Here is a 17,970-nt window from a genome sequence, read left to right as displayed (position 1 = left end):
TATACAGGATTCAAGAATATTCTATCTTAAACCTGTCAGGCCTGTGAAAAATGCCATGATAATTATGGAAAATACCTTCCAAGATTTGCTGTGCCTCATGGAGATTGTACCTCTATTCAGTGGGTATTCAGTGCTTTGTTCAGTTGTTTTATACCCTCCACGGGAGCTGATCTGGTACAGTTTACTAATTTACATTAACATTCAGTTCACAAAGAGTGGAAGTAAAAAGGAAAAAAGGTCATAAGACAGGATTCCTTTTCTTCCTTTTTCCTTTTTTAGATTTGTGCTATTACTTGTTATTTTAATATGATGGGTGTTCCAAGTTAGGCTTTGCATGGTAACAAAGTTACAGTGGAGTAGTGCCTAGTGGTTAGAGCAGCCAATGAAGCAAAAGTGGAGTTATGAAAAAATGAGTAAGTATGAAAGGCGGTAATTTTTCGTGTGTGTTTCTTACTTCTGCTGATTCAGTATTTTATTTGTCTAGTGTTTTAATTTTCACTGAAGGTGCTTGTGGTTGTCACATTGGAATAACTTTTGTGAGATTCTGCAATTATCTCTATGTGCTGAGCATTCTCATTCCATGGTTGTGATGCAACAGTAAATAGAAACTGATGATACATTTCTTCATGTTTTGCATGTAACCTTTTGGACTGTCTGTTTTGAAGTGCTCTGAAGATGCAGTCAGCCCTAGTTCTGGCACTGTAGTTCTGCAGACTTCAGTGGAAACATCCCCAAATAAAATTTGGCTTGGAGCTTGTTGGCTGCAGGTAGTTGCTAAGAGAAACACAGGAGATGAATCACACATCTGACAGTTCATAGACTTATAGCTTGAATTACTAGAAAGTTTTTTTTTTATTATTTTTTTTTATTTTTTTTTTATTTGCTGTTTTAAACCCATAAAAGCCCATAGGAAAATACCTTGGGAATTTGTAAACATTCCTGTATTTTCAAACAAGGCAGAATGTTAATGAAATGATACGAGTAAATTATTTTTCTTACATCTTGCATTGAGAAAAGTGTGGTCACAGCCAGTAAGGTCCCTGAAACTTGCAGATCTACTTGCACAGTTCTTAAACAAATGGCATTATGAAATATTCTGCTTTCAGGCTCCAGATAATACGAGTAGTGGAAGTTTCCAAGCTAGTGCTTTAATTAGTTGAATACTCTTTCCCTAGAAAGAGACCAGAGAAACCAAGAAACTTGGATTGTGTTTAAACCTTATGTGAGGCAAGCAGACTAGATCTGGGATACTGTATCTTATGATTCATAGAGGATATTTGATAAATCAGTGGTTCTGTCTTCATCTGGTTCAGTTTGATAGGTGGTTGGTGGCCTTAGTATTAATTTAATCATTCTGGGTCTGATAAGTTTATTAAAAAGATGATTAAGGATTTCATATAGAGATTAAAATGACTTTATTGAAATTCAGATGTGGTTGACTTGTAATGAGAAAAAATATCAGTTTTTTCCAGAAAAACTGTTTGTTCTTTCCATGGAACAGGTTGACCTGCAAAAATGTGCCAAGCTAAAAAGAGATGTCATGGGCCACATTAAAAAACATTTAGTGACAGTGCATCATGGCTAGACTTGTGGGAGTTTGAAGACAGCTGATGAGAATCAGGGGTTTAGCATGCAGAGGAAATCATTAATGAATGCAATATTGAATTTACAGTGTTCTCTCAGGTACTCTTTTCTTCATCTTGTCATTCCTGAGGTATTAGTGAGGGTAATTGACACTACTGAGAGAACTTTTTGATGAAGGCTTTCAAGAAGCTGAAAAAAAACTCAGAGCTGAATAGATGAAAGATAAAACTGAAAAACTCAGTCTGGAGATAACTCTGTAAAAATGTTTGGAAATCTGAAGATAACCAATGAAGCAACATCTTGGGTGTAATGGTGAACTCGTTTTTCTCCTTTCTTATGACTCTTCTGGAAGTTGCTGTAATATACTGGCTAGAACCTGGGCTTGGTTCTGAGACTTGGTTGCAGATCACAGAGCTTGTCTTAGTTCTCATCTGTTTCTTAATTAGATTATGCACTTTCTCTGGTAGATATATCACCCATTTGGCTCTACCAAGGCCAGTGTGCATTTTCTATAGAACGTAGTAAGAAGCAGCATGAGGACTGTGAAAGCCCTCTAGGAATTTGGACATATTATTTTTGTTAATTCCCTTTGACAGTTATTTAGCCAAATGCTATAGTAACCTTTGAAAATTGCAGCCCAAGTATTTGGCAGAAAGTGATTGTTGAAGTCCCAGCTGTGCACTCTGAAGAAAGATACAAGACATTCCTTAGTGATGCTCCACTGTTCCACTGTAATACAGCCTTCAAGCCGCTGACTTGTACTAACAGTGATCTGTAAAGGTGAATAGGTGCTCTCTTAAGTGAGGGTTTGTACCTTCTGAAGTCTTAACTTGGTAAGCAGGGACTCACTGGACAGAAACGAGTCCTTCTTGCTTGCTTGTTTTGTGCCTTGTTCTGCTTGAGTGAGCTGTGCTTGTCCTAACCCTGAACTACCTATTCCATGGATAATAGTATTACTAACTTCAATATGAAAGCAGATTTTCAATATGTGGTGAAATAGTATGGCCTATAAATATTATAGCCTGTTCCTATATAAAGTCAAAGACACAAACTTTTGTGTATGTTTGCTACCAGCCATTAAACTGAAGGTTACAATTTATAATATTCAATAGAAAGTCCTGGCCTCCTAGTTTTTGGGATTGAAAGCCTCTGGGTAGATAATTATTAAGAAAAGGGACATGAGAATAACAAATAAAATAATGTGGTCTTAAAAAGATGATTGAGAGACTTCTGTCCTCTCACAACTGTGCAGGAGTTCAATAAATCTGAACTTTAGAGACAAATTTTGGAAGTAGTTAAATGGAATGATCTTGCTTACCGCATGGAAGGTACAGCTCATTGCTGCAGAAAGCTATGAATAGAACAAACTTAGAAAAATAAATCGTATACTAGCAGGGGTATTACTGATATCCAGAATTACAATAATTAATGCTATCAAAGTTTGAGAGAGATATTATGTTTCAGGCTTTGGGGCATAGGTTAATCTCTGTCTGACAGATATCAGGATGAGACCTGTGGGAAGATGATGTCATGTCTACCTTGTGTGGGCTCTTCTGGTACTGCCTAAAATCTGTGCTGACAGTACACAAAACTATCTGAACTTGTTTGGTTGCTCGTATTAATTACTATATACAAAGTCCTTTAAAATGTATATCCACATCAGCATAAGTGATAGTTATCTAAAATGCTGTATTTAGTCAAATTAAGTCAAGAAGAACTGCAGCATGGATGGATATCTTTGTCACTATGTGGGTGTCAAAATGATACAGACTCTTATAAATGGTCTCACACTATGCTGAGCACACATACTGAGCATATGTGTCTGTTAGGGTGCAGTGTGTTTTTTATATGCATTTATTTGTTGGTTCAGGTTTTGTGGCTTAGTCTCACAGCTTTGCTGACATGGCCAATACATCACTTTCTCTAGGTATGAGGTCTTACTCTACTATATGCTTTTTCCAAAAAGAGCCACCTCTCAGCTAATGTGTATTTGCTTGCATAGGAGTCTGGATGACACCTGAAAGGAGGGACAAAATGACCTTCCATTAAAGTTCAGTAGCTCAAGATATCTTACAAAAAAAAAAAAAAAAAAAAAAAAAAAAAGTGTATCTCAAAGCAGTTCTCCTTTATTTCCCACCCATCTATTTTGTCTATGAAAGGAAATAAAAAGCAACTCACACAACTATGTGATTATGCTATACTATGTGTGAGAATAGTTTCATTGAAAATATTTGGCAAAGTTTAACTGTGATATATTCTTAACATTTGATTAAATTTCATGCAACTAATTATTCACAAACATTTTAAATAATTCTGATACAGAAGTCTAATTCTAGATTAAACAAATCTGTCAAAAGTAACATAGGCAGAGTGACCTTGCTTGTGGTCCAGGGAGGGGACTTTTAGGTGATGATGCCATGGGGACATAACATGGAGCAACTGGAGAGTCATGCCTGTTGCTGGTGGCCTTCCCCAGCTGTTGAGTCACCATCCCTGGAGTTGTTCAAGAAATGTTTAGACATTGTACTAAGAGACATTGTTTAGTGGAGAAATATTTGTAGTAGGTGGATGGTTGGACTGGATGATCTTGGAGGTCTTTTTCCAACCTTGGTGATTCTATGTTTCTGTACAATAATATAATTCACAAAACTGTTACACACTTTTTACTGTGATGTTTTCTTTAAGATCTAGCAACTGTTTTTTAATATAATTTAAAGACTCTACAGAATAAAAAGCACTGTTATTTTATAACCTCTTGGCTAGTCACAAGCATGATGTAGCTGTTTTACTCAGGGATGTAACACCAGGATGGTGCATGCAGCCTTTCACAAGTGAACAGAACTTGATCTAATTCTTAGTGAGAAACAGAGCCGGTACCAGAGGAATTCATTTTCTGTTGTTTGTCCTATAAATAAGCACACAGTAGGAAGAGATTGTTTCAGAATTTAACAGCTATTGAAGGAGAATTTTAAGGGACCAAAGTTGGTTTTTCTTGTATGAGAGGTTTCATGTAAAATCATGTGCTGGTAGTAACCATTCAGTTTTGCACTGTGAAACATGTATTATGTATACTTTGTCCCTGGTAACAGCTGAAGAAGGGAGCCTGACAGGCTTTGTACTTTCAGGTCTGGCAAAAGCAATTGGAATGTTTTTCAAAGTAGTGTGAAGGGATAACATTATGTGGTAGATGATCTCATTACTTCTCTCCTTGTTCCTCAACCAGTGTAATTAATATCCAAATGTTCCTTAAGATTAGTTTTATTTCCTGCCGTACTAGTTGACAGACACTGCTGAGATTTGAATTCACAGCAGGCGAGAGCAGATGGCTACCTTCGCCAACAGATCACTGCATCAAGGCATACAAACTGTCCAGCTTTTTCTCAGTAAACTTCAACATATGATTTGTGAAGTGATCATAACAGAAGAAATTCATGTCACCTGTAATGAGAATCATATTACTGCTTAGAGAAGTAGAATTGTCTAAGAAGTTATTTCACACTTGTGCTGATCTTAATAGGTAAGAAAACTGCTTGAAAAACAATTAGTCTTCTCTTTTCTATTAGTTCCTTTCATTTCATTTCATTTTTAATGAACTAATTAAACCCGAGATTTCCCATACATATAAGTTCTATTGAAGTTTAAGTAAACATATTAAAATGTCACACTAATAAGATTGTTAATTGTTTTTTGGGGGCTTTTTACATACATAAAGCAGCTCCTCTTTAAACTTTTATACCTACAACTCTATGATAAAACTACAGTTCTCTAATTTACAAGAGAGGGAAGGAAAATAAAATAAAGCAAAGAGGACCGTTGTTTTAGGAAAAGTAGTTGCAAGATCATGCATACACATTGGGCATAGAAGATAAATTAGGTTATTTGAGATCATAAACTCTGGTTAAAACTTGCCTGGGATGGCTGATAGATGATGACTCATAAATGAGGGCAAGGCTTTGGACAGTGCATAGCAGCTCCATGGAAAGGCATAGAATGACCTACAAAAGATCTGATGTTTCTAGCATGAGGAATGATTATTTGCCTTGTAAAGAAATGTGTGACAATTGAGTTCCTGTGTACTAGAAGTCAATCCTGTGTGCTAGAATGCCAGATACTGCTGGCATTATTTTTGAAGGTTGTTGATCTATTATTCCTTGTGTGTTTGGATACGCTCATCACATAATACATTTCTTATTCTTCTGAAAGTTCCCATTGCTTTGGGTGCTAAAAATGGAGGTGTGAAGTGATTTATAGCTATGAGATGGAGTGGAAGTCCTAGATCTTGCAAAGACTAGGCTGTTTCCCTGGTACCATCATACTGCTTTTCTGCTTTCCCAAGGGCACCAGCTGTCTGCTGGAGTGCCTCGTACAGCAGCTCTGTACAATAGCCAACCAACACTTCTGACCTTTCTCTCTAGTTTGATCTGTTCAGTGCTTTGTTTCCCTTACTTCATACTTGGGCTTTGTTGTGCTTTCTGTGAACTTTGCAAGAGAGGGAAGGCTGAAATCTCTTGTGTGAAACTTGGGGCTGGTGGGATTTTACTCTTGGTGCTGTGGAGAATAATGAGAGCACCAAAGTGCCAGTTAGATCCCAGAAAACAAAAACAAAGATTCCTTTGGAACTGTAACAGAGAGTTAGATTAAATTTCTGGTTTTAGCAAATGAGTGGGAGAATGGATATTTTTAAGTTAAAAACTGAAGGTAAATTCTGTTTACCCACCTGAAGCATTTTTTCTTACAATTGGCTGAATGGTTTTTCACATGCAATAAAGTTTTCTTAAAATGCAAAGTGGAGGCAGTGCAGAAAAATGTTATGTAGCATTGTAAAGATTGTTATATGTTTCCAGAGATGCTATTTGGACTCCCTGACTGAACTGTGGGCAACTGGCCACAGTGAATATCTAGTTTAGTGGCGTGTGCACTTAACAGAGTTTGTATAGAAATGAACAGCATCTATTTCTGTCAGATGCAAATGCATATGTGTATTTTTTTGTTGTTGCTTCTGTCATAGACTTACCCTCAGCAAACTTAAGCAATTACAACATCACGGTGGTGGAAGGAAAGAGCATCACGCTGTATTGTGATACAACCGGAGGGCCACCCCCTAATGTGTCCTGGGTGCTCACTAATCTTGTTTCAAACCATGAGGTAAGTTTCATATTCAAAGAGGTGACTGTTTGGAGGGAAGAGATATCTGTTTGTGGTTGGAATGAAGGTTCATGTCCAGCTTCAATTAATTTCTTATCAAAAAGATGAAGATTAATGTTGGGATAATATTTATTTTCCAGTCACTTTTCACCCAGGCCAACTGCTGCACTGATTCTGGAAAATGTCAAACATTTGCTCCTTGAGATTTGTAAATGAGAGTACTGTGCTTTCTTGGAGGTTATACAGTGAATAAGGATACTAAAACAAAAGTGCTTTCTCAGCACCTACACGGAGGAAATAAATCTGACATATCCTAATCATGAAAAAGGCTTTGTCTTGCTAACTGTATTGTACTCTCAAGCCAAAACTCTGGTGACCATATTACCTGTTGATTTGACAGTTTTGATTCTCAGTATTATTTTGTGTTTTGTTTCATTTTTCTTCAACAAAACAAAGCAACAACGATGTCTTGGAAGTCAAGGTGACTAAAAGTTAATTGAAAGGTTACTAACAAAATGGCATCTTCTTATGAAGTGTGAACACAGTCCCTCAACAAAGCCATCCAGGCAGTGGGAGTTTTGTTTGCTATGATCTTTATGTTCTGTGTCCTTGCCTTGGACTGTGTGTGCAGTGAAGACAGTTTCTGATGGAGAAACTGATGAGGAGCAGTGTCTTCTACATACAGTTGCTGACCCCTTAAATTGCAATAGTTTTCATGGATAAGGCCTTCTGTTATTTACACTTCTCTGGCATTGGCTTCCTAGTGTCCACAAGTATGCAGACTGTCTGAAGATTTCCAGTATGTGCAAAGTGTGAGGTGTATACTTCTAAAACTGTTTCTGTAGTGTAGAAGTGCCAGGACCTCTGGGAACTCTTAATCTTTGCACTTTCTGCTTTGATGTTATTATATTGGGTCTGCATAGGGCTTGACCAGTGTGTCTTTCAGATTTCATGAGTAAGAATTCTGCAGAGTTCTAGTTTTATTTTTTAATTTTCCTCTAATCTGTTAAACTACCCAAAGGCACCAGTCATCATAAAGGACAAGAAATTAGAACCGTTTGGGGAACCTATGCTGAGCTATGCCTTTGTCTATTTTTTTTTTTTTTAAATTTTTATTTTTATTTTTATTATTTTTTTTTTTTTTTTTTTTAGTTATGAGCCAAAACAAATGTGGGATGCTGTTCAAGAAATGAGATCACTTCATTTTTTAACACTCCTATCTTTGAAATGCTGAGTTCAGTTTGCTTCAAGGTTTCCAGAAATACTCTGTCCTGGCATAACTTTGTGTGTGAGATTTCAGAGGGGCTCATGGCATAGCCTAGTTGCAACTTTAGCTGTGGAGCACAGTAGTCTTTTCAGTAGCGGAAGAATGAGTGCCTTTTAAACCTCATTTCTCATTTGCAACTATCCTTCCCTTTCCTGTGAGTGTTGTTTTTGTTTCATTCTTCTCACTTTCATATCTGTTTCTGCCTCCCTTTTCTTCACCTCCTATGCTGTTTTTGCCTGCTTTTTCTCTCTTTTGTGTTTTACAGAGAGGAATGTTAACAAAAGTTAAAATTGTACCTTATTCTTGCAGATTTAAACATACTCAGCTTCTGTGCTGATTTTTTTGCTATAGATTTCAGCCATGAATCTGTGTTTGCAGCCCCTTCTCTGAATCCTCCTTTTAGTACTGCTCGTCTCTGAGAGCTGCATGTGGGGAAATGTACAGTGAGCTGTTGGCTTTTCCACTCTGCCTTCCACAGTGTCACACTGATATTAGTGGAGCATTTAACTCATATGGGGTTAAGGTGTCACTTCAAGGTTCAAAGTTCCAGTTCTGTATGCAGAACCATTCATGTGCATTCCCACTGACTGCTGCTGAAAGCTACTGCTTTTACTTGTGCATTATTTGTTTGTGCAGCACTGATGTGTATGTGTACACTGAGAAAAGTACCTCAAAAGGAGTTCTCAAAAAAGAAAAAAAAAAAAAGAAAAAAAAAGAAAAAAAAAAAGGATTCAAGTTATTGCTTATTCTCTAAATGTGTTTTGATTATATTCATTTTTAAGAAAGTAGCTTTGCATTTTATGAAATATTCAAGTGTGGAAATAGTTATTATTTGGAGATCAAGTGAATGACCTTGTTTAAGAAAACCTTGTCTTTGACAACTAGTTTTGCTAGCTACTATTTTTTTTATAGTGCAGTCCTGTTCACTTTATCAAGTGCAGCATAACTGCATATTTAATATGGCATTCAGGCTATAAACATGCTGTGAACTTTCTAAGAATCACAATAATCAAGAGTTCTAAGAATTATAATTCTTACTTTAATTAGCCTTAGTATGTAAACACATAAAATAGTACTTGGGCAGTAGTTTAAGTGTTAGAAAGTATGTCATTTCTCATGAATTGTTTTATGAGAGGAAGAAGATTTTAAGAGAAGTTCGGTGAGGGAACAGATGAGGGAAGACACACCGTGTTTTACCAGAGCTCAGAACGCAGCAGTAGAAAAATTGTCACACAATGCAAGGAGACCAAAGAATGAGCAAAGCAAAGATAGAGAAGGAAGGAGGAAGAAAAAGTTCAAGTGAAGAAACATACCGTAGAAATCAGTCATGAAGTGGAAGAGAGGGATGAACAAGGCTATGAGTGAAGAAGAAAACATTTGTCTAGAGGGGAAGAAGAGTTCAGAAAAGGCAGGAACTGGCAGGGACAGGACAGAGAAGTGGATGAGTGCAGAGTTTACTGCGTGACTGCACTTTTCAAACTTCAGCCCCTGATAGTTTCAGTTGGTTCTGTATTTTATGTCAGCTGGATAGGATGCCAAAGTAGCATTTTGATTAATTACAGATTGATAGAACTAAGGAGAAAAGAAAGCAAAAAATGCTGTTGAGTTCTGGCTAGTGATTCCCTGCCTTTCCCTTGTTTCTTTAGACTGCAGTTGATACATGCATGTTTTTCTGATCATTTGTAGAGTGACACAAGTAAGAATCCTGCCTCGTTAACCATAAAGAATGTTTCATCCATGGACAGCGGACTGTGGATTTCGTGTGTGGCGGAGAACATTGTGGGAGAGGTCCAAACCTCTGCTGAACTGACCGTATTCTGTACGTACCTAGGCCCTCATGCAGCAGGCCAAACCCCATTAGCAACAGCTCTTTTGGGTATAGATGTCTTTGGGGTGCACAGGTTACTAAAACAGGAGCACCATTTAAGCATGTGAACAACCTACTGCCATTAGTAATGGGAGTAACATCCCAGCCAGAAGTTGCTGAGTTTGTCTTCTTCTTCTCTGAGTTCTGCAAGAATATATTTCTAAATGCTTCATCCTCAGTTAGGTCAACCTGTAAACAGTAGTTTGAAAACCACTGCCAGTGTGGGAAGGTTTGTAGTGGTGTGCATATACATACACACTATCTTAGGAGTTAAGAAGTATGAATGCATAGAATTAACCCTAAGAGACTACAAATGTTAAAGTCTGAATTATCTAGAGCAACAACTGCTTTGTTCAGAAATTAATATATTTGAAACGTTTGTACTGTCAGATGTAAATTTATTTGTCATGGCTTGAATAATGTGCTTTTTGTCAGGGCCAAGGAGGGGGTAAGGAGCATGTGATATGGAGAAACTGGCTGCTTCGATCTAAGATCCCAGCCTGATTTCATTTTGTGTGAACTAGACAGCATTTTTTATCACAAGTTGCAACCCTTTGTTTAATTGAAGATGGGAACAGAACTCTCTGTGGATGGCAAACTTTGCTCAGTATGTGTTCATGACAGAGAAAATTAGAAAAAAAAAATCACTATATATCTACTTCAAATGGCTTGTAGGTTGAAATTGGATATGTAATAGCTATGGGAAGGAACATAAACTAGAAATGTTTCAACAGTGTAAATGAGATTCTGAGCTTGGCACTGTTATGAGTGATAAAAAAGAATGTAACTAGATGAAATTGGATGCAGTTAAGAATAAATATCAAGGAAAATTTCCCAATAGTGAAATAAAGAGCAAGGTGTTGGAATAGTCTCCTGAGGGAGACAGAACAAGTCTGTAAAGTTGAGACATTTAGCAGGTTTGAATAAAGAATGAGAAAACATGTAGTAGAAAATGGTCATTCGCTGACAGAATAATCCAGGGAATGAAGTCATCTGTACTGGCTTTGATTCTGTGAAGGAAATCATCTGAAAGTTTGGATTCCTGGCAGAGGATATTTCCAGTACTGCTTGCTTTGGGCCAACTGTTACATATTTTCAATGCTGTTCTGTTCAATCAGCCCTGTTCTGCACCATTTTCTTCTGCAGAGTAAAGCTAAAATTGCTCTTTTATCCTTCTCCATAAACTGAATTTCCCACACCTGGCAGGTATGTTCAGTTTTCAGATAAAATAGTTTTTCTTTTCTGAAAAATGGCTTTGTTTCAGTTGTAATCATAGTAACCTACACAGAGCTGATGAGCGTCCTGTTTGAGTGTGATGTTGTAAGAGTGGCTAATACAAAGATGTTAACAAAGATGATGGTAAATATTCAAAGGTTATTTGCAAAGGAAAACTCACCAATGTCAATGCCTTAGCTGGAAAAGCTGGGGCAGTCTCCACTGAGGAGCAATCCCCAAGAGATGCTGCCTCAGTGGGGGTCAGCCCTTAAATGAGGTCTCAGAGGAGGTGAAGTTGAGCTCCACCCCTTCTGGGAGCACAGCTAGATTACTCTCACCTGTGCTCCCATAGCTGACCCAACACTTGCCTCAGCTGATTAATCAGAGGTTCAGGCTGTGATTTCCCATACAGATGTGAATAGGTATCATTCCTTCAAGTTACTTCCTGTGATACTTGTGAATGAAAAATATGACTTAAGGGAATGGGGAAAAGACATGCTCCAGATATTCTGATGATGTTGTTTTTTTGTGGTTTTTTTTTTTTTTTTTTTTTTTTTTTTTTTTTTTTTTTCCCCAATATAGTTGCACCAAATATTACATTTATTGAATCTCCGACCCCGGACCACCACTGGTGCATTCCATTCACTGTGAAAGGGAACCCTAAGCCCACATTGCAGTGGTTCTATGAAGGAGCTATATTGAATGAGTCCGAATACATCTGTACTAAAATACATGTTATCAATCAAAGTGAATATCATGGCTGCCTTCAGCTGGACAACCCTACCCACTTGAACAATGGTGCTTATACCTTACTGGCCAAGAATGAATATGGAGAGGATGAAAAGCGGGTTGATGCACATTTCATGTCAGTGCCTGGAGATGGTGAGTATGATTCTTTTAATGTTAGCCATTGTAAAATGATGAGAATGCACTTCTAGCAAGTTTTTTGTTGGATTCTTATTCTTATTATTTCTATCTGTGGGTGAATGTCTTCAAAATCCATTGTGATATAATGTTTTTCTTTAACTGTGGAGACTGTGCTACTCTAAAGTTTTCCTTTGGGTTACCTCCTCAGTGCTAGCTGAGGCTTGAGAAAGGTGGCTGCTTCTCAAGTGTTTTCTCAAGCCTCAGTTCTCATCCTGGAAAGCACAGAGTGCCAGTTCTGGCACTCCACAAGTGTTTTAAACTGTGTTTGAATTCAGCTAGGCAGTGTATCCAAGGACAGAGGGTGCCCACATAGTGTCTAGTGTAATTGTGGCAAAATCAGTACTGCAGTCCTCTGAGTTGATAACAACTGATTATTTAGGACACCAGAGGGAGCCGGAGAGAAAACAAGTAACCCTGAGGTGGGATGGTGGAAGTCTCAGGTCTTCACAGGCATTTAGGTGTCAATTCTCATTCATTTCAGCCGAGGTTGGAAACCTATGTGCCTATGAATATCTGTGCTCAAAATGGTTTATGTTAATTATGTGCATCTCCTGCTCCAGAGGCTCTGCCTCAGCCCTCCTGAGCTGTATATAATCGGGCTCAAGGTAGACTAACTCAATGAACTGCAGGGACTGCTGCCAGTGATTGATGTTCTTTGTGGTGTGATATTTCCCTACATCTTCAAAGCTGTACATGAAGTGCCTTTAAGAGAATGAAGACACATGTGCAAATTTATTATTCTATCTATAAGAACCTCTGAGCGGACCCTGCACAGCAGGAGTGAAATACAGGCATGTTTTAGTGCAAATAATTGCACAGTCATATCTGAAAATATGAGCATATGTGTACCTTTGACTTTTTAATCACAGAATATAAAAAGCCCTCTTTTCTGAAACAGCTATGTGTACTGCCAGTGTTAACTGACAGAAGAAGATGTGAATATTTAAATTATCTCTTCAGCAGTGCAGGCAGGCTAGAGACAGTAAAAATATGGTCTGTACTTAGCGTTTGCACCTAACGGCTCGATCTGCTACAGGGCAAAAGATAGCAGGTCCTTTTCTTTCCCCTTTAGAAAGGGAAGGTGAAGAGCAGATACAGCCAGGGCCTCTTTACTCCTGCTGTCTTTAGACCTCTCTTCTTCTCTGCAGATCTTCCTTAAATAGACTCATTACAAGAACATGCCATGATCCCAGCTACTGGCATCCTCTGATACTGCGCTGTAACAGCTCAGTAACACAGTTCACCTTCTCCATGTTCTCTGTGCAATGGAAGCTCTGTCACACTCTATTTATTATGAACCTGGCTTCATTTTCTTAACAGAATAACAGTTCCTCTAATACACTTGTAATAATTTATCATTTTTTGACTTCAATTCATATCCCTCTTACTGTTCTGTTTTGCTTTTGTGCTTCTCTCCTGTACAGTGAAGATTTCCCAGCCTTTAAAATCACTAAACAGAGCAGGAGGCATCCTCCCAATTAGAAAGATAGTATTATTGTTTGCTCCATTGTTTTTACACTCTTAGGGAATTTGGGTCCGAGATAATCTGTGCTGTGGTTTTCAGCATTTCCAAGCTCTGTGATGGATTAAGCTTCACAAAAACCATATGAGAAAACTAAACTTACTGACAGGACATACCTGCAGTAGAAATCAGTTCATGCATTGTTAATTTCTCCAAAACAGCCTTAAAAATTAACACCAAAATTGCTTATCTAGTTAGCTTTCTAATGGTCTTTTTTTTTTTTTTTTTTTTTTGGTCTTGTTAGAGGGCATTTTTTCTGTGATAATGACATTGAGCTTTCTAATATTTCACTACATTTTTGTCTCACCTACTGAAGTTGTCATAAAAACAAAGGCTAAAATAAGAAAATCCTCCATGCATAGTATTGTTATTATTATTTACTTTTACTATTCAAAGCTCTGTCAGGATTTTTCAAAACTCTCAAAATACTTTTTCAGTGCTGTCGTTACTGTGTAGTTTCTTCTTTTGGCCCACATATTGTACAATGAAGCATGAAGATTAAGGCCCACACCCTGGTATTATGTTCAATTCCATGCCTTCATGACTGAATTAAATACCAGCCCTGATGTTTCATGGGGTGGGGCACCCTCACTGAGCTTTGAACTGATTCTCTGGTTATTAACATCACTTACAGGCAAATGCACTGTGGGTAAAAAAATAAAAATATTTTAAAGAACCCTCACTGATAAGTTATACATCTACCTAAAATAAACATAACTAAGTCTAAAGCTTATTCCTAGCATCAACAGTGCACATAAAGGAGAGGGAAGGAAATACCACTGTGAAGTTTGATTGTGTTAATGACATTACAGTTAATGCTGTAAATTAAAATTTTGCTTTAGATGCTGAAGTCTGGAAGGAGAAATTTCAGGCTTTGCTTGCTAGATTTTTAACTAATTTTAATCTGCTAAAATTCTTGAACTCCAGAGTAGCTGTTTTTGCTGAGGATAACTTGCTTATTTGAGAGCACATTATGGCAAATGGTAGGCAGGAAACATTCATGTTTTATTCTGAGAGCTGTTGCCAAAGTTGATCCAAAACATCTACTGAGTGCTGAAGAGAATTTTACCAAGAATAATTGTTTTTAAGAAAGCTTATTCATCTACCAACCCTATGCAGTAAAATTCAGCTGGAGGAATTCAAGTCACGTAGTATCTTGTCAAAGTAAAAGAATATGTTAAATATGCCTTAGAAGTAGCATCTTGCTTATGTGGCATAACAACGTGGGTCTGTTTTGCAAAAGTATGTTTTTGGATTAAGTCTTTTGCTGCTGCTTTATTTTGAAAATGTCAATTTCATAAAGAAAGAAGCACAAAAACAAAGTGCAGTTAATGTACTTCATGAATGCGAGTGAATAACATAGATCACTAATAGCTTATTTGCAACAACCTGTTCTAACAGGGACCAAAATAACTATGTTGTTCTCTGTTTGCCTTAAAAATAATTAATTGCATGTAAATGTGCAAGATTACTGTGGTGAAGTTTAATGTTAAAACTGATGTTTTGATGATTGAGAAGATGTGTTTTTAAATAGGGAATACTAAAGAGAAACTTGGGTTTGGTCCAGCATCCTGATTTTTGCAACTTTATTTGAAGTATTTAGTTATATAAAAGGTATTGAATGGAGTCAATGACTTCCTAGCTTGAATGCTCCTGGCAGGAATTAAGGGTTAAACTAGTCTGGCAGCTTCAGCCCCATTCCTGTAAATAGTAACAAAAAAGTTGCCATGTAACTCAGGAAATAAAGGCCTTGGAGCTTTGTCACTGTTGTTATTTTTCCTTCAGATTACCAAAGTAAATTAGGAATACCATATTTTATCAGATGTTTTACAGTGGAAAAATTGAATCCATTAACTATGGAAGGAAATCCCTGGTCAGAAGGTGCTTGAGCACAGACAGTGGTACAGGCTGTTTTCACTTGACACTTGTTCCTGCTTATTTTCACAGCAGTTCTTATGGGGTCTATTTGGCTATGTATCTGGATACTACCAGATCTGCTCTGAAAGTAATGCCTCCTATTTTATTTTGCTGTCCCATGATGTCAGAGGCAGTTGTTAGTGGTATGGCAGTAAGGGTTGAACCTTCCTAATAATATTTCTTAACACTTTGTTGCTGTGTGATGGATGGCAGCAGGGGTGCAGTCACATTCATTGGTGCTTGCTGATCGTTTGCGGAGAGCAAGTGGATGTGAACACAGTGAGCACAGTGAGGTGATGGGTGTTGTGTTTCAGCACCAGCAACAGTGGATCACTTCCACTGGTGTAGATTTTGATGAGTGTGGCACGTAGACAAATGAATAGCTAATGGTAGTGACTATGCTGAAGAATAATGTTTTGTAGCTCTATCAAATAGTGTTACTGTGGTCTTTGTATGTTGTAGTTTCCATGGAAATAAATAGGTGGTATTACTTTCAGAATGATCTATGTAGAATATTTTCAGATGTACTTAAAGGGAAACCTAATTATCTGCTGCTATTCCACTAATAATTTGCAACATTTTGTTTTGTATTTTCAGCACAGATTCTCACGTTGTGCTGACGTAAGCATAAGCAACTATGTTCTAGTCATACTTGACAGTGGCTTTATGCCAGTGTAATTCCACTGGTGTGGAATTACTGCACATTATAAGAATTATGCCTTTTGAAGTTTGATTCATCTTTAGAGGTTTTAACCATCTGCTAATTTTATTTCCAAAACAACAAAGAGTGAGTATATAGAAGAGATGATTAGGATCCTACTACATAATCTTTATAGGCCAGATGAATGGGTATGTTGAGATATAATACAAATATCTTTCAAAGTGTGAACCGTCTAATGCTATGCTAATTTCAGTGGGCGTTCTGTGCATTATGCTCACATATGTGCTTAGCCTTTCATATGTGTGTCAATTAGAAAAAAACTGAAAACTGGAACTGGTAAAATTTAGAAAAGAGTAGTTTAGATGGGTCCTTTTGCCTCTGTAAAAGCTAGCATGTGGGAGATCTGACTCTTTCGGTACTGAGTTCTACCTGCAGTTCACAGAGTGAATGAAATGGTGATGCTTAGGTCATTGCTAACTAGTTCTTACCTTGACAACTCACAGTGCTGCAACTGTAAGGTAATTTGCTCTCACAGTGCTTATACTGCAAGTTTTTTTTGACCAGGTAAGAGCCAGTGATTGTAATTGCCACTGAAATTTGCTTCCACTTAAAGTCAGTGAGATATTTATCATTGATTTCCAACAAGAATAGTTATTGTTTCACAGGTTCAGGTATGCATTGACAGCATTTTGCCCAGTTGGGAAATATTTCTGACTTTACCAGAGCCAATACTCTGTGTTAGCTGCTTCATATGAAGTTAAGTGTTAACACTGGGGATAGCTATAAAATATTTTAATGTAATCTGATAAACAGGTAGCGCAATATGTTGATGCTGCTTTGTACTTTTGTAGGTACTGATAATTGCTATTGCAAATAACTTGTCAACCCTTAAAAAACACTAAAGAAACTCTTGTTATTCCAGCATTTGCAATCTATTTACAAAGGCTTTTTCTTTCTTTCTTTCTTTCTTTTTTTTTTTTTTTTTCTTTTTTTTTTTTTTTTTTTTTTTTTTTTTTCTCCATGTACAGGTAGTGGCCCAATTGTGGATCCAGACGTTTATGGTATATATTTTATTTTCTTTTTCTTTTCTTTTAATGGTAGAAATGAAGAAACTCAAACTACTAAAAGATTGAATGTCAGGTTCAGTTAAACTAAAATGGCACACATTACAATAGAATTCTAAAAGGTACTTTGTGTTGTTTGTTCTTCTCCTGCTTTATATTTAAAATGAGTGAGGGCAATATGGAATTCTACTTGTCCTGCTGCTTTTGATTTACATTAGGAAAAGCATAAATCCACTGTGATGAATGGTTGCAATTGGTCCTGTAGAGTGACAGCTGTCTGATGTAGCTCACAGACATGAGATTTGGTGAGGCATTTTGAGGAGGAAAAGAAGTTCATCATTTCTAGTTATGTAACTTAATTTATTTTTCAGGAATGTTTCCATACTTGTTTAGCCTTCAAAAATGTACCCCTAAATCCCACTTAGAAATGAAATTGGCACAAGTAAGTTTTCCTGTAGGCAATTTATTTTTCTCTGCCCTCTCATTTGTACCTTCCTTAATCTCTCTTGCGTAAGCAGAGCATCGGCTCAGTGATATCTGAGTGAGTGCCAGAAGATTCGATGACATGCTGTTCACATTATCTTTTTAGTTAGGCAAAATATTTTAGACTGTGCCTAGTGAATGTCACCATGCGTTGGAATAGAAAGTACAAACAGAAAAACAACCAGCTAGTTTCACATAACGGTTCTGGTAATCATGAAGTCCATCCTAACTAACATACACATGCAACCTTTAGCTTCCAGAGTGAGATTCATCCTATTTGGAGTACTCTTACTTGGATGAAATGGCCCATAAGTCAAG

At 37.2% G+C, this 17,970-nt stretch overlaps 1 protein-coding gene across 7 annotated transcripts in view; it reads left to right on the top strand.

The window, feature by feature from the left end:
* NTRK2 (neurotrophic receptor tyrosine kinase 2) overlaps nucleotides 1–17,970 on the top strand; it is a 202,265-nt gene that overhangs the window by 34,190 nt on the left and 150,105 nt on the right. For all 7 annotated transcript variants that reach the window (XM_072359872.1, XM_072359865.1, XM_072359866.1 and 4 more), the window contains exons 6-9: nucleotides 6,593–6,729; nucleotides 9,683–9,815; nucleotides 11,661–11,960; nucleotides 17,134–17,166. In XM_072359872.1, coding sequence (XP_072215973.1) covers nucleotides 6,593–6,729; nucleotides 9,683–9,815; nucleotides 11,661–11,960; nucleotides 17,134–17,166 — 603 coding nt within the window. The remainder of the gene's footprint in view (nucleotides 1–6,592; nucleotides 6,730–9,682; nucleotides 9,816–11,660; nucleotides 11,961–17,133; nucleotides 17,167–17,970) is intronic.

This window comes from Excalfactoria chinensis, chromosome Z (assembly GCF_039878825.1).
Source record: "Excalfactoria chinensis isolate bCotChi1 chromosome Z, bCotChi1.hap2, whole genome shotgun sequence".
NCBI lineage: Eukaryota > Metazoa > Chordata > Aves > Galliformes > Phasianidae > Excalfactoria > Excalfactoria chinensis.
The sequence above is the reverse complement of the archived record's forward strand: the minus strand, read 5'-3'. Positions and strand labels throughout refer to the sequence as shown.